Below are 20,646 nucleotides of genomic sequence, written 5' to 3' on the forward strand. Positions count from 1 at the left end.
TTTTTAGAATTCTACTCTGAAAACAAAGATTGACAGAACTAAAATGGAGAAAAAGATACAGCCACTTTAATAAATAAATGATTTTAACACACAAGTCCTATTAACTCATATATAAATAGTCCCAAAACAATCAGTAACAATATGAGAATGACACAATTAGCCAACTTAACAAATACAGAATACAACACCTAGCAATGACAGAATATATATTCATTTCAAGTGAACATGGATCATTTAGCAAAATAGTCTATACACTGGGCCATAAAGCAGATTTAATACATTTCATAGGTTTGAAATCATGTACAGTATGTTGTGTGATCACAATGGAATTAAACTAAAAATCAACAACAATAACAAAACAAAATATTGAAAAATTCCCAAGTTATCTGAACTTAAGCAATATAATTCTATAAAATCAATGGGTCAAATAATAAGGCAGAATAGAAATTTTAAAATATTTTGACCTTAATAATAATGAAAAAAAACCAAAACACTTGGGCTTTTTCAACCATCTTGGACCCTGTGGAGGTGTGTGGAGCTCCCGCAGCTGAACTTTGGGGGCAAATAAGTGGGGCCTGTTGGGAAGAGGACTTCTAAAATGACAGATATGTCTGAAAGGCTATGGTCCAAGGCCACTTTTTCTGGCTATCGGTGGGGTCTGTGGAACCAGAGGGAGCACACAGCTCTCCTGAAAGTTGAAGGTATATATGCTCAAGATGAAACTGAATTCTGTCTAGGCAAGAGGTGTACTTATGTGTACAAAGCAAAGAACAACACAGTAACTACTTATGGAAAACCTAACAAAACCAGAGTAAGCTGGGGAAAGATAACGGGTGTTCATGGAAACAGTGGCATGGTTCATGCCAAATTCCAAAGCAATCTTCTTGCTAAGGCCATTGGACACAGAATCCGTGTGATGCTGTACCTTTTAAGGATTTAAACTTATTGAAAAGTAAATAAATAAAAGTGTAGGATTTGTTCTCTTGTAAAAAAAAAAACACTTGGGTTGTAGTAAAAGCAGTAATTTGAGGCATGTTTCTAGCTCTAAATGCATATATCAAAAAGTAAAAAATATTGAATATGAATGGTATAAGCCTCCACTGTAAGAAACTAAAAGAAAGAACATCAATTTAAACCCAAAGAAGGTATTTAAAAGGAAGTAATAAAGATAAGTTTGATATCACTAAAATAGAAAACAAAGTAGTAATAGAGAAAATAAACTAAGCCAAAAACCAGTTCTTTGAAAGTTTAACAAAATTGATAAGCCTTAGCAAGACTGACCAAGAAAGAGGAAAATAACCCTACAAATATCAGGTATGGAAAAAGATTTTATAGGTTTTGAAGGATAAATAAGAAGGCATTAGGGACAACTTTATACCAATAAATTTGACAACTTCAAATAATGGAAAATTCCTCTAAAAATATAACTTACCAAAATGACATGAGAAAAAATATAAAATTTGAGTAATTCCGTTAAGAAAAATAAATGTTTAATTATAAATTTCCCCACAAGGAAAACTCTACTCCTGAACATTTTCACTGGTGAATTCTTCCAAATATTTGATGGAATACAAAATATCAATCATGTACAAATTCATAAAAACTCTCAACAAAAGTGGTATAAAAGAAAATTGCCTTTTATCAATCTGATAAAGAGCATCTTTAAATAACCTACAGACAACATACTTGCTGGATTCTTCAAGAGAGCAAAACAAGGAAATCTACTACCAATACTCACATTCAACGTCATACTGGAGGCCCAAGCTAGTGCAATAAACAGGAAAGAAGGAAAAGGTATAAAGATTGGAAAAGAAGAAATATAACAATATTTGCAGATGACATAATTTGTATGTAGAAAATTCAAAAGAATTATAAAAGTAGTTGAATAAATAAATTTAGCATGATTACTGGATATGTGACTATAAAAACATAAATTGTGTCCATGTATACTAGCTTCAAGTAATTAAACAGTAAAATTTTAAAACAAAATATTTACCATAGCAAACAACAACACAAAAGTAACAAAAAGGCACAAAAATCCTCAACAAAATACTAACAAACTGAATCCAGTAGAAAATTTTTTAAAAAAATTTATACACCATGACCAAATGGTATTTATGCCAGGAATGTAAGGTTGGTTTAACATGCAAAAATCAGGGACTTCCCTGGTGGCACAGTGGTTAAGAATCTGCCTGCCAACACAGGGGACACAGGTTCAATTCTTGTTCCAGGAAGATCCCATATGCCTTGGAGCAACTAAGCCCAACTAAGTTGTGCACCACAACTCCTGAGCCTATGCTCTAGAGCACACAAGCCACAACTACTGAAGCCCACACACCCTAGAGCCCACACCACAGCTACTGAAGCCTGTGCACCGCAGCTACTGGGCACGCGTGCTGCAACTACTAAAGCCTGCGCACCTAGAGCCCGTGCTCTGCAACAAGATAAGCCACTGCAATGAGAAGCCCATGCACCACAACAAAGAGTAGCCCCCACTCACCGCAACTGGAGAAAGCCCACACGCGGCAATGAAGACCGAATGCAGCCAAAAAAAACCCAAAAAGGGCTTTCCTGGTGGCTGAGTGGTTGAGAGTCTGCCTGCCGATGCAGGGGACACAGGTTCATGACCCGGTCTGGGAGCGGCTGGGCCTGTACTGGCACAAAAACAGAAATATAAATCAATGGAACAGGATAGAAAGCCCAGAGATAAACGCACACGCATATGGTCATCTTATTTTTGATAAAGGAGGCAATAATATAACAATGGAGAAAAGACAGCCTCTTCAATAAGTGGTGCTGGGAAAACTGGACAGGTACATGTAAAAGAATGAAATTAGAACACTCTGTAACACCATACACAAAAATAAACTCAAAATGGATTAAACACCTAAATGTAAGGCCAGACACTATAAAACTCTTAGAGGAAAACATAGGCAGAACACTCTACGACATAAATCACAGCAACATCCTTTTTGACCCACCTCCTAGAGAAATGGAAATAAAAACAAAAATAAACAAATGGGACCTAATGAAACTTAAAAGATTTTGCACAACAAAGGAAGCCATAAACAAGACGAAACACTGAGAATGGGAGAAAATATTTGCAAATGAAGCAACTGACAAAGGATCAACCTCCAAAATTTCCAAGCAGCTCATGCAACTAAATATCAAAAAAAGAAACAACCCAATCCAAAAATGGGCAAAAGACCTAAATAGACATCTCTTCAAAGAAGGTATACAGATTACCCACAAACACATGACGCTCAACATCACTAATCATTAGAGAAACGCAAATCAAAACTACAATGAGGTATCCCCTCATACCAGTCAGAATGGCCATCATCAAAAAATCTAGAAACAATAAATGCTGGATAGGGTGTGGAGAAAAGGGAACCCTCTTGCACTGTTGGTGGGAATGTAAATTGATACAGCCACTATGGAGAACAGTATGGAGGTTCCTTAAAAAACTATAAATAGAACTACCACATGACCCAGCAATCCCACTACTGGACATACACCCTGAGAGAACCATAATTCAAAAAGAGTCATGTACCCCAATGTTCATTGCAGCACTATTTAAAATAGCCAGGACATGGAAGCAACCTAAGTGTCCATCGACAGATGAATAGATAAAGAAGAGGTGGCACATATATACAATGGAATATTAGTCATCCATAAAAAGAAACGTAATTGGGTTATTTGTAGTGAGGTGGATGGACCTAGAGTCTGTCATACAGACTGAAGTAAGTCAGAAAGAGAAAGACAAATACCGTATGCTAACACATATATGTGGAATCTAAAAAAAAAAAAAAAAGGTTCTGAAGAACCTAGGGGCAGGACAGGAATAAAGATGCACACGTAGAGAATGGACTTGAGGACACAGGGAGGGGGAAGGGTAAGCTGGGATGAAGTGAGAGAGTGGCATGGACTTATAAATACTACCAAATGTAAAATATATAGCTAGTGGGAAGCAGCTGCATAGCACAGGAAGATCAGCTTGGTGCTTTGTGACCACCTAGAGGGGTGGGATAGGTAGGGTGAGAGGGAGATGCAAGAGGGAGGAGATATGGGGATATATGCATATGTATAGCTGATTTACTTTGTTATAAAGCAGAAACTAACACACCATTGTAAAGCAATTATACTCCAATAAAGATGTTAAAAAAAAAAGATTTCATTATCAGAGTGAAAGGCAAGCCATATCCTGGGAAAGATATCTACAATAAATATATCCTACAAAAGGCCTCATATCCCAGCATATACAAATAGCTATAAATAAATAGAAAAAAAACCCCACAAACTGACTTTAATGAAATGGTCAAGAGTTAAACAGGCAGTTCAACAGAGAGGTTATCCAAATGGTTGATATATGAAAGGATGCTAAAGTGAGTATTAATCAGGGAAATGCAGATTAAAATCACACTGAGATACTACTACCCACCTACTAGCATTGTAAAAATTTAAAAAGACTAACAATACCAAGTGTTCAAGAGGATATGGAGCAACTGGAATCGTTTACATTGCTGACGTATGTGTAAACTAACACAAAGACTTTGGGAAATCGTTTGACAGTACCTACACATATAAATGTAGACCTACTTTATGATCCAACTATTCCACTCTTGCATTCCTAATAGAAATGAATGCTATGTCTACCAAAAAATATTTTAAGATTGATCATGAAAGATTTATTCATAGTAAGAAAAAACTGGAAATCACACAAATGTCTGTTAATATAGAATGAATAAATCATAGTAAGAATTGAAAAACTGCAGCCTATGGACAAAATATGACCTTTCACCTATTTTTGTATGGCCAATGACCTAAAAAAGGTTTTGCATTTTTAAATGATGTAAAAAAAATAAAAATAAGAATAGCGTTTTGCAACATGTAAGAATTATATGAAATTCAAATTTCAGTGTCTGTAAAGTTTTACCAGAATATAGCCACACTCATTTGTTTACATGTTGTCTATGGTTGCTTTCATGCTACACTGGCAGAGTTGAGCAGTTGTGACAGAGAACATCTGGCACACAAAACCTAAAATATTTACTAGCTGGCTACAGGTATTATTCCTATACTCCATAACAAGGACTCATCTCAGAGCCATGATGTTGATTAAAAACATGCCAGACACAGGACCTCCCTGGTGGTCCAGTGGGTAAGACTCTGAGCTCCCAATGCAGGGGACCGGGGTTCATCCCCTGGTCAGGTAACTAGAGCCTGCATGCATGCTGCAACTAAGATTCGCATGCTGCAGCTAAAGATCCCATATGCCGCAACTAAGATCCGGCACAGCATGCATAAATATTTTTTTTAAAAAACATGCCAGACACATATCATTACACTGATTGTATTTAAATGAAGTTCAAGAATTCACAAAACTAATCTACAGTGCTAGAAGTCCAAAAAGTGGTCACTTCTAGGTGGATTCAGAGCTGACCAGGATGGGGCACAAGGGGACACTCTGGCGTCCTCGAAATGTTCTTTACCTTTTATTTTATTTATTTATTTTAATTAATTAATTAATTAATTAATTTTTGGCTGAGTTGGGTCTTTGTTGCTGCGCGCAGGCTTTCTCTAGTTGCGGAGAGCTGGGGCTACTCTTCGTTCCTGTGTGAGGGCTTCTCATTGCGGTGGCTTCTCTTTGTTGCGGAGCATGGGCTCTAGGCGCCCGGGCTTTAGTAGTTGTAGCACTGCGGGCTCAGTAGTTGTGGCACACGGGCTTAGTTGCTCCGTGGCATGTGGGATCTTCCCCGTGTTCCCTGCATTGGAAGGAAGGCGGATTCTTAACCGCTGCGCCACCAGGGAATTCCCGAAATGTTCTTTATCTTGATCTGTGTGTGGTATGTAAAAAAAATCATTGCGGTATATAGTAATATTTGTGGACTCTATGCAAATTATTCCCCCCAAAATAAAGACTAAAGCTGAATTTGCATTTTTCATCTCTCTTCATTTCAATGTAAAACTCATTTTTCAAATTATTTGCTAGATGAAATTACTTGTTTCTCCCCTCCAAATCTTGAAGGCAAATTGATACTTCAGACTGTGCTGTCAAATTTAGCCAGCCACGTATAGCTATTTAAATATAAATTTATTAAAATTAAACAAAATAAAAAATTTAGCTCCTCAGTCAAACTAGTCTCATTTCAGGTGCTCAATAGCCAAACTGTGGCCAGGGCTATGGTATTGGACGGACATGGAATCCAGTTCTGCAGAAATATCTATTGGACAGCACTGCTCCAACTGTTACACGAATGTTAACCTCATTTTACAGGTGAGGAAACTGAAGCTTAAAGATACCACTGTTACACAGAGCTGCATCATGAGACAATCATACCCACTCTCACAATACTATGCTCACACATTTCTTTTCCCACATTCACTACTACAGGTGAACTCTCAAGGTATCTTTCACTTAACATTTCTATAATTCCACGGAATCTATTCTAAATTCACAACCATGCAAAGAAAAAGCATTTTCTTACAAGTTATAAAATACTTAATCATAGACTGTCTGATTAATCCCATACATCATCCTGAAAGCTATAGTTACAACCAACCCCAGACATTTAACACAGTCCCAAATGGATCACATGCTTATCCACTAACATTCCTCACAGTCTCAAGCACAATCTGACACAAATCACACTCCCCAGTCTTCCCTTCTCCTGTAGAGAACATTTGCCCTTGCGCGCGCGCGCACACACACACACACACACACACACACACACACACACACACACACGACCATGAAGTAAGCATCACACCCCTGAACCCCTTTGAGCAGCAACCCGGTAGTCACCGTCACCTCGTCCGGGCCAGAGCTCTAAGAAATCTGGACCCTGCTTCCCAGACTTCTGCAGGTTTTTCAGCCCTGGACTATATTTCTCTGAAGGCATCACTGCAAGACTCAAGCTCTGGTAACCTCTTTGCGATTTTCTAGAACCTCTGGGAAGTCACTTGAGTAAAATGAAATAGTTCGGCTCACACCGCAGCAGCGTGAGTTCCCGGGTTCAAGCAAGGGAGACCCGAGGCGCGCCCGATTCCGGACCACAGGACGTGGCCAGCTTCCTCTGGATTCTGTTGGATCGGGCCGGGTTCATGTTTAAGACTACATTTCCCGGAGGCCACCGCGTCCCTGCGCCATTTCGTACACTTACTCCGTTACTCCTTGGTTTAAGGATCCAGTCTGCAGCGGTAGGTGAGTGCTCTACCTCGCTGGGACCCGCACGCTGCCTTTGGGTTGGAGCATCCAGAAGGAAGTTCCTGTAAGGTGCTGGGAATACCGGTGTGCCGGCTGGGGCTCGGTGCTGACAGGAATCGAGACGATCCTGGCTCTGGACTACGTATCTCCAACTTCGTAGCACTCAGGTTAATTCCTTACGGAAGTCGGCCTTGCCAGTGCGGAGTGGCTGTGCCCTTCTCCGCTGGTCGTCGGTCCTGTCACTTCGGTTCCTAGCGGCAGAGGCGTGGTGCTATCAGCTGTGTTCCTCTGCGCCGCAGGTGAGTGTGCACTTCGCGTCGCTCTCCTCCGGCAAAAGCGGCGCTGTGACTTTGGTTCCCGGCCAACGGGAGCAGGGAGATGTTATCATGAACGTTCCACAGTGCTGGGTGTGTGAGTGTGCGCGCGCTTTTGTGGCAGCGTGACGGGCTCACCTGCCGCCTTCTAACGCACTTGGCTGCTGTGCCCCTTTAGTGACTGTGTACTCTCCCGCCGTGAGACAGGGACAGAGTCTCGCCAGTTGAGAATCGCGCGGTTCCAGGTGCCGCAGTTCCTTCACTTTACAGAGAACGAGGCTATTCTGAAGATGCCCCTACAATGAGAGTTTATGCCCCAGGAAGGCAGAAGACCATCCTAACAGGATGCCCCATTCTACTTTGAGAACCCTATGGGGAAAAACTGATCCCTCTCTCAGCCTGAAGTTGTTGTGGGAATTGGTCCTAAACTGTTTGGTCGGCTCTGGGAAAGGCTTGATATCCTTTGATTCTTTTTTCTCTGTTCTACTTTTTCCAACAGAAGCATACAGAGGAAAGGAAAAAAATATTGCACAGCTAAAAGTCTCTTCTAAAGTATGTTGCCATTTTCTTTCTTCTCTCGAGTTTCTTCTTTTCAAGATGCTGCTACCTCCTGCAACATCTCCCTAAGGAGAAACCTTAGGAGAAACCAGTGACTGTCCTTAGGCATTGCTATCCCTGTGAATCTTGGCGCTCCAGGGATGGCCTCACCAGTCTACTCTACTCACCAACCACATCTTTACCTCTTCTTTTCCACCTGATGACAAATCAGCCCTTTCTGGTCTAAGATTTTTGATGAAAGATAACTATACTTTCTGGAGAAAATGTGGACTTTTGTTTTAACTTTGTATGGAAATTTTCAAGCAGGGTAGAAAATAATACGACCCCAGTGTGCCCAACGCTCAGCCGTAATTTAACACATTTGCAAATATCCTTATACCTATCCATCCCCCTTTTTCCTTTAGTATTTCAAAGTGTTATTTTAATCACATGTATGCTTATGTAACCAAAAGGACATATTTTTAAATAATAACCATGATGCTATCTCAACTTTAAAAACTAAGTCATTCCATAATATCATATACCCAGTATATATTCAAACTTCTCCAATTCTTTGGAAGATAGATTTTTTTTACAATTGGTTTGTTCAAATCATGATTCAGATAGGTCCACACATTACATTTGGTTGTCAAATCTCTTTTCTTATTAAATTTTTTTTAAATTTTTATTCTGGACGACCGGCATGTGGGATCTTAGTTCCCCAACCAGGGATCGAACCCTGGGCCCCCTGCACTGGAAGCGTGGAGTGTTAATCACTGGACCGCCAGGGAAGTCCCTGTCAAATCTCTTAACTTTCTTTAATCCATAACAGTTTTCTCTATTTTCTGTTTTTACTTTAATTGTTGCCATTGATTTGTAGAAAAACTAGGTTATTTGTTTACAGAATATTGTGCATTCTCCTTTTGGCTAATTTCTTCCTTGTGGTGTCATATAATTAGTTCCCCTATGCTACATATTTCTGTTAAGGGGTAGTTAGATCTAGAGCCTTGATCAGATTCAGATCATATTTTGCCTAAATCACATTTTCAGGCAAAAATAATTCATAGGTTATGTTGTGTACTTCCTGTGACATCACATCCTGAGGTTTTTTAGTCTGGTGTCCCACTTCTGGTGATGCCATGTTGATTGGTGTTCAAGTGCTGTCCACTTAATTCTTCCTTTATAAAATGTCCTCTTCCTCTTTCACCTAAAGCATGCATTCTCAATGGCAGAAGGAGGGGTATTGCCCCCACGAGGGTGAAACTTGGTTCTTGGCAGGGAGGGGGGCCAAACTCTTACTAAATATTATAATGGTTTGTGGACACAGTACATAAACACATATACAGTATATCTGTGGTATTAAAATTTCATAGGTAAGTGGTATCAGGAGAAAAGTTGTCTTAAAAGGCTTTGGGGGAACTAATAATGAAAAAAAGGGTAAGAAACACTGACATAGAGGTTATAACATCCATTTATGATTGATGCTGAGATCTATTATTTTATTAAGGGTTACATATAGTGATTTTTTAAAAAAAATTCTCTCAATTCCTTCTGCATTTCTTAGCTGGAGTTCTATAAATAAGAACTTTTCATCAACTATTTGGTTTTCCTAACTTAGCAAATTTCTGAGTGATAGGAGTGTCTTTTATTATTCGTAATGAACCCCTTTTGATCACACCTGAATTTATGCTAATGAGGTGGCTTGGAGTGGCCCCTAGATAGCTTCAGGATGGAGCTGATCACCAGAAAGACCAAATGATTAGAGGGTTGGAACTTTCCAACCCACCCACTGACCTGACCTCCAGGAAAGGGGAGAGTGGGACTGGAGGTTAAGCCCTATAAAAACTCTCGAACTAGATTTGATGAGCTTCTGGGTTAGTGAACACCTTGAGGTGCTTTGAAGGTGGCAATCCCAAAGAGAGCATTGGAAACTCCAAGCTCCCCCTCCACCATACCTTGCCCTATGCATCTTTTCCATGCATCTGCTCCTAAATTGTATCCATTATAATAAATTGGTAAACATAAGTGAAGTGTTTTCCTAAGTTCTGTGAGCCATCCTAGCAAAGTATAGAACCTTAGGAGGGGATTATAGGAGCCCCCAATTTATAGCTGGTTGGTCAGAAGTACAGTGGCCTGGGATTTGCGATTGGCTTGTGAAGTCAGGAGCAGTCTTGTGGGTCTGAGCCTTTAAGCATGGGAGTGAAGCAGCTCACTTAGCATGTGGGCCCTGGGGAAGCGCTTCTCCCCAGGGCTCCCTGGGTACTCCCCTATCCTAGAGATGTAAGATGCCCATGGAAACTGGCGCCCTCTGGGGTCCTGTTCAGCATCATGGGGATTAAGGAAAAGTCTGGCCTGAATTCCCTCTGCTCTATCTGGATTCCACTGGATTTGTAAGAGGGCTGAGATTTTCCCAAACTTCCCTCAAAGAGGGGAAATAAAGGTAGTTCCAAGGTGCTCATTTTGTGGGCTCTGAGGCAAGCTTGTTCTCATGGCTTTGTTTTCCTTCTCCAGCCCTGCTCTCCTCTTAGGACTCTGCACATCTCCAGGAGAGGAACCAGAAAGTTGATCAGTTCTGACAGTTCTGAAAACCATGCCTCACGTGAGTTGCTGCTTCTTCTTTCCTCCCTGAAGTGCAATCATTTTGTTGGGTTATATGAACACCAGATATATTTATTCCCATATTTTCTGCCTTGCTTAGTCCTGTAAAGGAACTGCTCCCAAATTTCTCCCATTCCAGTGAGTGATCGTAGCAAAGAGCTTCATTCTTCTCTAAGTGTTTTTCCCTGCACCAGATGGTATTCTGTCAGGAGCCCTGAGGAAGCAGAAATATCTCCCCTTAATATCTCCCCTTAAGAAATATCTCCCACTGTGCTAGTATTAGCACAGTGGTTTAGTGAGGTAGTTAAATGAGACACATGACAGACTTTGATCTCTACAAACCTAGGTTTTCCACTTGGAAGTGACAGCATTTCTGCTGGTTGTTCCCAGTCTCAGTGTGTGGTGAGATTTTTTTGTGAGGCCTTTGAAATTGGTTGGGGAATTGAGTCCTGAGAAGAAAGAGATCTTGCCTCTTGTACAGTTTCATGTTGCTGCTGTAACAAATTACTACAAACTTAGTGACTGAAACACAAACCTACTGTCATACTTCTGGAGGTTGGAATCCGAAATCAGTCTTATAGGGCTAAAATCAAGGTGTTGGTAGGTCTGTGTTCCTTCTGGAGGCTCCAGAGGAAAATCTATTTTCTGGCATTTCCAGCTGCTAGAGGCTGCTCACATTCCTTGGCTCAAGGGTCCCCTCCATTTTCAGAGCCAGTAATCACATCATTCTGATCTCTGCTTTCATTATCACATCTCCTTTGACTCTTCTGCCTCCCTCTATCACTTAAAATACCCTTGTGATCCCATTGGCCCCAACCAGAAAATCCAGGATAATCTCCCCAAGATTCTTAATTTAATCACATCTACAAAGTCCCATTTGCCATGTAAGGTAACATACTCACAGGTTCCGGGGGTTAAGATATGGACATCTTTGCGGGGTCATTAGTCTACCTTCCACATCCCTCTTGCCAAGAAACCAATGAGAGGCAAGGCTTACCTTGGAGTTGGCCAGAATGTGTCAGAGTGATGCCTGTGTGCACCTAGACTGGCATCCATCAGCCTGCTGTAGCCTAGGAACACAGAACGTAGGAGCAAATAAAATCTGCCAGATGTATAATCGTTTGAGAATTTTAGATTCCTAGAGCTAAAGACATTAAAGAATTTGTTTTAACTACTCCCAAATAAGCAGATCATTACATCCATAAAGTGAAAATACTGTATGTCCATTATATTTGGTGACATAGTATAGTGACTTAATGAACTTGAATCTTCAAAAAGATTCTAAGTTACATCCAAATTCTATGTTCCAGTCCAGAGAGTTGTTAAAAAATTGTTTGGAAAGATTTCGTCAATTTTGTTTATCCTTTTCTTTAAAGAGAGAAGTTAATTTCAGAAAGAACCCATTAGTTGAGAATTTATTTATTATTTATTGAGAATTAGAAAGCTTAAAGTGCTGGGTGATTGCATACAATATTTCATTCAATTGGGAAACTGCAATCTTCTGGCCTTTTGTATTCCCAGACCTTTCGGGATAATGGAATTGTCCTAGTATACATAGGAAGTTTTGTCTGTGGCAATAGCAGTGATCAAGGATCATGCTGACACTACAGTTCAGGCACCCAATTTCCTTCAGTGTTACAGGTGTTCGGCCATGGCATATTGTTTATTATATCACCCCCTTCCTTCAATGCGCTCCTCCTTCTTATCTCATTTTACCTCAAAATCATCATCGTATTTTCACAAATAATAAATGGATTTGTTGTTTCAGTGGTTGGTAACTTTCAGGGATGTGGCCATCAACTTCTCTCAGGAGGAATGGGAATGCCTTGACCCCATTCAGCGGGATTTGTACAGGGAGGTCATGGTGGAGAACTACAGCCACCTGATCTCACTGGGTAAGATCATTTTACACAGTTTTCAGAATTTGTCTCCCATACTTTCTGCCTCCTTCATTGTGAATTTCGGATTTCTATTCCCTAAGGAAACGTTTGAGTTTTTTAAAAGTAGAAGTAGACAGCCCCACTGTGTACCTTTTTATTTCTCACCCTTCGGACCTTCACATCTTCCTCCATCACTTCCTGTTAGTTTCTCTTCTTTGATGACCAATGGACTGGATTTGAATCTGGGACTCTTCATCCCATGACCATGTCCCGTTTCTTTTCTTTTAAGCTGGATGTTCGATCCCTAAGCCAGACGTGTTTTCCTTATTGGAGCGAGGGAAGGAGCCCTGGATGGTGGTGAGAGCCATGACAAGATGGAGCTCAGGTGAATAAGAGCTTGCCACACAGGATCAGCTATTGCTGATAATAATACAGCTGCTTTATGAAGTGACAACACTTTGCGATGTTTGTGTGAAGCTCCCTTCAAAGGCCTGTGGAAAGAAGACCTGAGACCTAGGGAGAGCAGGAAGGTGATATCGACATGAGTTCCCAAAGGAACTTCCTTTCCAACTCCCATTTACCGCTCTTCCTCCTACATTCACCCCACCCTTTTAAAAAAATTAAGTTATTTATTTATTTATCACTTTTGGCTGCGTTGGGTGTTCGTTGCTGCACGCGGGCTTTCTCTAGTTGCGGTGAGCGGGGGCTACTCTTCATTGCGGTGTGCAGGCTTCTCATTGCAGTGGCTTCTCTTGTTGCAGAGCACGTGCTCTAGGCGCCCAGGCTTCTGTAGTTGTGGCACCCTGGCTTAGTTACTCTGCGGCATTTGGGATCTTCCCGGACCAGGGCTCAAACCCGTGTCCCGTGCATTGGCAGGCAGATTCTTAACCACTGTGCCACCAGGGATGTCCCCCCCTTTTGCTTTAATGAGGAAACTACCTTTGGTTTCTTCCAAGACAATCCTTTTTTCTATTTCTTGATTGAGTTTTTTTCCAGTTATTTTTTTTTATTTAGGTAGGTATCTCCAACCAGCAAACGTTTGTTGAGAGCTTATTGTGTTCTTAGATTAGGATGGACAGGGATGATCTCTCAGAGGAGGTAACGTTTGAACTGAGACTGGAAAGAAATTAGCAGTGTAAAAATAAGGCAAGTGTGTGTTCAGGCAGAGAGAACAGAAGTGCAAAGGCCCTGAGGAGAGGCTGAGCTTCCTTTATTTGAGGATCAGCAAGAAGGTCAATGTGGCTAGAACAGAGTGAGTGAAAGTAGAAATTAGAGATGAGGTCAGAGAAATAGGCAGAGATCAGATCATATGAGGCCTTGTAGGCCATTTCAAGGAGTGAGGTTTTATCCTAGGTATGATAGGGAGCCCTTGGAGACTTTTGTGCAGATGAGTAGGGGATTATTGTTTAAAGATCACTCTGGGTGTTATGTGTAGGAAGACGGTAAGAATGGAAGCAAAAGACCAGTTAGAGGACTGGTTCAAGAGTCTATATTACGGATAATAGTGGCTTGGAATGGGGTTTAATATGTGGAGGTGATGAGAATGGGTTATATTCTGGTTGTATTTTGATGGTAGGATTAATAGGACTTGCTGAAGGATTGGAAATAGAAAGAGGCATCAGAGTTTGGAAGCCTGCAGATGGAAGTTAAGAGTTATGCATTTGAGATGCCCATTAGATATCTCCATAGAGAAGTTAGACACACATTTGAAAGCCTGCAGGAGGGTAGTCAGGACTGAAGAGACAAATATAGGATTAATCTCTGTATGATGGGATGAGATGAGATTATGGAGGGATTGGTTTAGTTGGAAAGCAAGGTAAATAAAGTCCAAGGGCTAAACCATGGGGCATTCCAACATTTAGCTGGGAAGAGGAAAATGATGCAGCAAAGGAAATTGAGGAGCTTCCTGATTAACCTGTGATCTAGGAAGTAATTGGGAATTCAGTGTACTGGAAGCCATGACAAACACAAGGAGAGAGTGGTTAACTGTGAAAGATACTGCTAAGAGCTCAAGTAAGGTGAAGGCTAAGAACTGACTATTGGATTTGGCAAGATGAAGGATATTGGTGACACTGACAAAGTAGGTTTGGAAATGAGAGGAGCAAAAACCTGATTGTAGAGGATTAAAAAGAGAATGAAGAAGAAATAAGTCAACAGTAAAAACTACAGTGGGATAGTGAGTTAACTCACCAGGCAGTGTGGAAGGCCCATTTGAGGAGCTCTCAAAGGTACAAACAGAGTTTTTAAATGCTTTAGAAGTTTTAAATAACAGTATTATAATAGTAAGGAAAAAGAAGTATGATATAATAATGAGGAAAAAGAAGTTTGATTCAAGTTTGTATATGTAACTACATAAAAGTGCAGGGAAAAAACCTGGAAGTAAATACAGCAAAAGGTTAGTTATGAGGGTGGGAGTAAAGGGAAATAAAAAGTATAGACAGGAAGTACAACAACTCTTTTGAGAAGTTTTGCCAGGAAGGAGTACAGTAAATGGATAGGAGCTGCAAAGTGAACCAAAGAATCAAAGGAGAGGTTGTTTTGTTTGATTTCAAAGGAGAGTCTTTAAGATGGAGATAAATAATAGAGAGATGGTATAAGAGTAAATGAAATATGTGTGGTAGTGGTCAAAATGATGATTGCTCGAAACTGAACTTTTAGAGGTGTTGTGATTATTGGTAACAACAAGGTCTATTATATCTACTGTGGGAGAGGGTAGGTGGAAAGAAGTGAAGGAAAACAGTGTTTCAGGGGAAGCAGTGTGCTCAAGGTTTCAATCAGAGCAAGAAGGTGAAGAGAAGAATCAGAAGGGAGGCTGAGGTTAGAGTACTTCTGGAAAGTACACTATGAGTTCCAGAAGATCTGTTGGTTAGCATGCAGTAGAACCAACAGATCATAAACCATAAACCAACAGGTCATAAAAGAGGATGTCCAGACCTGGATTGGGATGAGAGTCCTAGTGATGACCAAGGACCCAGGAAGCCAGAGCTTTTCAGAGGTAACTGGATACCCAGAGATGTCAAGCATTACAGGATTGGTCCTGAGTGGTCTCTTTGGGGAAGGTGGGTACTTATTCCTGTTAGAAACTAAGAGTGGTTGTCTTAATAGAAGAAAGAATTGTAGGTGCAGTGTTGCTAGAAGTCTGGGTTTGGGGAAGGCTTTTCAGGAATTGCAAAGGTCTGTGAAATTTCAGATGAGCCCTGAAAAGATGGAAAGCCAGTAGGGAGGCTGAGGGTAGAGGGAAGAGCATTCCTAGCAGAGGGAACAATGCACTGAAGGCTATAAGAGGATAGAGCCTGGTGTATATGAGATAGTCAAAGAAGACACTTGTAGTTGGAGCCTAGTAAGGGAGAGGTACCAGGTGTGAGTTTGGAGAAGCTGGCAGAAGCCAGGCCAGGCAGCACCTTCTAGGTGTTATGAAATGACCTGGTAGGCTGTGAGCAGCATTTGTTTTTGGTTGGTTTGTTTTTTAACATCTTTATTGAATGTGAGCAGCATTTGTTTTTATTTTTTGGTTTGGTTTTGTTTCATAAATAAAATAACACAGAAGAGAAAATAAAATAAAATATCAGAATGCATCACACGTAAAAAAGAAAATTTCATGACCTATTTGTCTTGTTTATGTTTGTGCATGTGTACTCACAATATAACATGCATAATAATATAACATGCATTTCTTATTGTGAGGTTGCAGTCAAAAGCAGTTTGAAAGATGCTACTAACAAGTTCGAATTTTATCGCAAAAGCATTTGCAAGCTTATGAAGAATCTTATATAGGACAGTGACATAATGTGATTTACACATTTAATATATTACTCTGACTGCCAGATGGAGATGAGAAGGAAGGGTCTCATGACGTTACTGAGTAGGTTATTGTCGTGGCTCAAATGAGAGTTGCTTTGGGCGTCCTCGGAGTGTTGGCAGTGGTGTTGGGGATAAGGAAACAGATTCAAGAGCTATTTAGGAGATAGACTCAGTAGGACTCAAGGGGGTAAGAGTCAAAGGGGCCTTTCAATATGCCTTCTGCTTTTCAGACTCCATTTTGTTGTCTTTAGTCATCACCCCTTTTGCAGTTTTCCCAGTTATTCTTGCATTGATTTAATGACAATAAAAAGAACTACTTATTTGAATACATTTCATACATATTCCTCAACCTCAGCCTGGTTTTAAGACTTGGGTATTCTTATCTTTACTTTCTTTATCACACTAGGTCGCCATTTAGCACCTTACCCTGTGTGGTCTCACAGTGCTTCCCACCCCAGAATCATTAGATTTATATTTCTTCCCATTTTTATTATTGTGTTACTATAACATGGAGAGCAGTTTGGAATCTAAACTGGATTTATCTGGTCCCTTACGCTGTTCCATTAATCACCATATTCCAGTTGGTTTCTTTCCTACTGTCTTGTAAACCATATTGTGCTTCTCTGACAGAAAGTAAAAGCCAGATACTCTCATCCCAGTACATTTTGCTGACGAGTTGGTGTTAAATTGAGCCGTGTGGGGGTTTTTGTTTACAGTTTGCAGTTTCATTGTACTTTACGGTTTACAGTTTCATTGTATTTTACAGTTTACAGTTTCATTGTACTTTACAGATTACAGTTTCATTGTACTTTTTAGCAAAAGCACGTTTTCCTCAGATTTCTGACTCTTATTTCTAAAAGACCATTTGAACTTGAATTTACTAATATATATTTATTTTCTTTCCCACTACCATCCTCTATTACACTCTACAGCCTATATGCAGTGTTGCCAGAGTGTGCCTGGGGCTCCAGTCACAGTGGATAGTGTTCTTCTACATTTTAAAATTACACCCATCTCCCAACTTTGTTCAGAATAACATAAAATTTTCTTTAGTGTATAAAGTTGTCACTATTTCTAGAACATTATAGAACCTTATGCTTTTCTGGAAAATATGAGAACATTTGGCCTTGAGTAGAAGGCACTGGAAAGAAAGACCTGAAAAAATACATGAAGGGAAGAAGAAAACACTGTGTTTGCTTTCTGTGTTCTGGGGAATAGCTATAAAGAGGAATATTTTTCCTACGCTTGTGAAGCTTGAGGAATAGAAGGATCAACATAAATAAAGAAAATGTAATTCTAGAATTGCAAAGATTGAAACAAGAATGAAGAAGAAGGTGCAGATATAGAGAATAAAGACATGGCATGGACCCAATTAGAGTTTTCAATGATAGTCTTTCTGAGCAGCTGGCATTTAAGTTAGTATGTTTTAGACGAAAAGGAACTGGCCTTGCAGAGAGCATTCCTGGCAGATGGAACAGCATGTGAGGGAGTCTAAAATGCATAAGAATTTGATAAGAGGCTATTACAGTGAGAGATGTGTGGCTTGGCCTAATGTGGTTGTAGTGGATGTGGTCAGATATTTGATAAATTTTGACAGGAGAGCTAATAGGATTTGTTGATAGATTGGCTATCCACCCAGGCATTTGTTTGTTTATTTCCAGGGGTGTTTTTGTTGTAATTTTATAAGCTTCCTTGGTGATTCTAATCCACTCCAAAGTTTGAGAACCACTGACTTAATCTGTTTTCTTAATTAATTTCCCCCCTATAAATTCCCCTCATTCTATGTTCTCTCCTTGTGCCTTTTTCTAAATTGCACAAAATTTTTAGCAATGTTTAAGCCATTCTGTTCTTATGAGAATTATCATTTTTATCTACCTTTTTTTTTTTTTTTTTTTTTGCGGTACGCGGGCCTCTCACTGTTGTGGCCTCTCCCGTTGCGGAGCACAGGCTCCAGACACACAGGCTCAGTGGCCATGGCTCACAGGCCCAGCCGCTCCACGGCATGTGGGATCTTCCCGGACCGGGGCATGAACCCGTGTCCCCTGCATTGGCAGGCGGACTCTCAACCACTGCGCCACCAGGGAAGCCCTTATCTACCATTTTTACCTTAGACAGTTCATTTCTTCTTACAAACAAAAACAGCAAGAATTCGCTTTCTTGTTATTTTACAGACTTGGAATACAGCTGTGAGACCAAAAGGTCATGTCCAGAAAAGGGAACTTATGAAATGGAATCACTGCAATGGGAGAATATGAGGAAACCTATAAGCCATAACCTTGAGTGCAATGATCTTGGAGAAAATACAGAGTGCAAAGGCAAGTTTGAGGATCAACAGAGAAGTCAGGAAAGACCATACATGCGCATGAAAATTACCTGTAAAGAAGAGGCCACTCAAAGCCATTCCATGTCCCCTATTCTTCATCAGATAAATCCTACCAAGGAAAAATTGTACAAATGTAAGGAATGTAAACAAGCTTTCAGCTACTTGTCATGCCTTATTCAACATGAGAAAAGTCATAATAAAGCAAAACACTCTGACGTTAAGAAATGTAGGAAGATCTTCAGCAAGAAGCCAACCTGTATTCAACATCAGAGGATTCAGAATGGTGAGAAACCTTATGAGTGTATGGAATGTGGAAAGGCCTTTGGTCGTAGCTCTGATCTGATTCAACATCAGAAGATTCATACTAATGAAAAACCTTATCAATGTAAAGCATGTGGGAAGGCCTTTATTCGTGGTTCACAACTCACTGAACATCAGAGAGTTCATACAGGAGAGAAACCATATGAATGTAAGAAATGTGGAAAAGCCTTTAGTTATTGTTCACAATATACACTCCATCAGAGAATTCATAGTGGTGAAAAACCTTATGAATGTAAGGAATGTGGGAAGGCCTTTATTCTTGGCTCTCAACTTACTTACCATCTAAGAATTCATAGTGGTGAGAAACCCTATGAGTGTAAGGAATGTGGAAAGGCTTTTATTCTTGGTTCACACCTTACTTATCATCAAAGAGTTCATACTGGTGAAAAGCCTTACAGATGTAAAGAATGTGGGAAGGCCTTTTTATGTGCCTCTCAACTTAATGAACATCAGAGAATTCACACAGGTGAGAAACCCTATGAATGTAAAGAATGTGGAAAGGCCTTTTCTCGTGGCTCACAACTTACTTATCATCTGAGAGTTCATACAGGTGAGAGACCCTATAAATGCAAAGAATGTGGGAAAGCCTTTATTTCTAATTCTAATCTTACTCAACATCAGAGAATTCATACAGGTGAGAAACCTTACAAATGTAAGGAATGTGGAAAGGCCTTTATTTGTGGCAAACAACTTAGTGAACATCATAGAATTCATACAGGTGAGAAACCCTTTGAATGTAAGGAATGTGGAAAGACCTTTATTCGTGGTGCATATCTTACTCAACATGAGAAAATTCATGGTGAGAAGCATTATGAATGTAAGGAATGTGGGAAGACCTTTTTTCGTACTACACAACTTACATATCATCAGAGAATTCATACAGGTGAAAAACCCTACAAATGTAAGGAATGTGACAAAGCTTTTATTTATGGCTCACAACTTAGTGAACACCAGAGAGTTCATAGAGGTGAAAAACCCTATGAATGTAAGCAATGTGGGAAGGCCTTTATTCGTGGCTCACACCTTACTGAACATCTAAGAACTCATAATGGTGAGAAACCCTATGAATGTAAGGAATGTGGGAAGGCCTTCAGTCGTGGCTCAGAACTTACTCTACATCAAAGGATCCATACTGGTGAGCAACCCTGTGCATGCATACAGTGTGGTAAAGACTTTAGACGTCATTCACAACTTATTCAACATATGAGGCTTCATAATTGAGAAAGCTTTATATATGATTTAATATAAGAAAGTCTTCACCCATCTTCAGCAGCTCTGGAATATTAGAGAACTCATATTATGTTTGTAATGAAATAGGACATCCTTTTGATTGTGTTCAAAATCAACTCATTTTTAGAAAGCTTATATTAACTTCATGAATGCAGAAATAAATGACTTCTGGAACCCATTAAACATTTTTAAAAATCTCTATAACCCTGGAATGTAATGCTCAATTATATCCTTTTTTGAGCACCATCTCTATTTTAATATTTCCTAACTGTGAAATTGGATAGGTTACTTAACTTCTCTGTGCCTCCATTTCTTTATGTGTAAAATACTATAATGGTATAATAATGATCAAATTGTAAGTGATTAAACACATGTAACTCCCTTTGGACAGTATCTGATACTCAGTGTTATTATCATTATTATTATCATCATCAT

At 39.9% G+C, this 20,646-nt stretch overlaps 2 protein-coding genes across 5 annotated transcripts; both read left to right on the forward strand.

The window, feature by feature from the left end:
* Positions 1–579: 579 nt before the first annotated feature.
* LOC309836962 (large ribosomal subunit protein eL33-like) lies at positions 580–964 on the forward strand. The gene has a single exon (XM_082677204.1). The coding sequence runs from the start codon at positions 599–601 to the stop codon at positions 938–940; it is 342 nt and encodes a 113-aa protein (XP_082533330.1). The 5' UTR covers positions 580–598; the 3' UTR covers positions 941–964.
* Positions 965–7,194: 6,230 nt separating this feature from the next.
* On the forward strand, positions 7,195–20,360 carry ZNF571 (zinc finger protein 571). Of its 4 annotated transcripts, XM_082676627.1 has the most exons (5): positions 7,195–7,506; positions 10,570–10,657; positions 12,425–12,551; positions 12,826–12,921; positions 18,509–20,360. In XM_082676627.1, exons 2-5 carry the CDS (start codon positions 10,649–10,651, stop codon positions 20,200–20,202), a joined length of 1,926 nt encoding a protein of 641 aa, XP_082532753.1. In that variant the 5' UTR covers positions 7,195–7,506; positions 10,570–10,648; the 3' UTR covers positions 20,203–20,360. The 4 variants fall into 4 exon arrangements, with proteins under 4 accessions (XP_082532753.1, XP_082532754.1, XP_082532755.1 ...); XM_082676628.1 differs by lacking the exon at positions 12,425–12,551; XM_082676629.1 differs by lacking the exons at positions 12,425–12,551; positions 12,826–12,921.
* The last annotated feature ends 286 nt before the right edge of the window (positions 20,361–20,646 follow it).

This window comes from Grampus griseus (assembly GCF_964374135.1).
Source record: "Grampus griseus genome assembly, chromosome: 19".
NCBI lineage: Eukaryota > Metazoa > Chordata > Mammalia > Artiodactyla > Delphinidae > Grampus > Grampus griseus.

Coding starts and splice junctions, on each gene's coding strand:
- ZNF571 (XM_082676626.1), top strand. CDS start 12,407: ATGGATTTGTTGTTTCAGTGGTTGGTAACTTTCAGGGATGTGGCCATC. Junction 12,552..12,825: donor CAGCCACCTGATCTCACTGG/GTAAGATCATTT, acceptor TTTTCTTTTAAG/CTGGATGTTCGATCCCTAAG. Junction 12,922..18,508: donor CATGACAAGATGGAGCTCAG/GTGAATAAGAGC, acceptor GTTATTTTACAG/ACTTGGAATACAGCTGTGAG.
- LOC309836962 (XM_082677204.1), top strand. CDS start 599: ATGACAGATATGTCTGAAAGGCTATGGTCCAAGGCCACTTTTTCTGGC.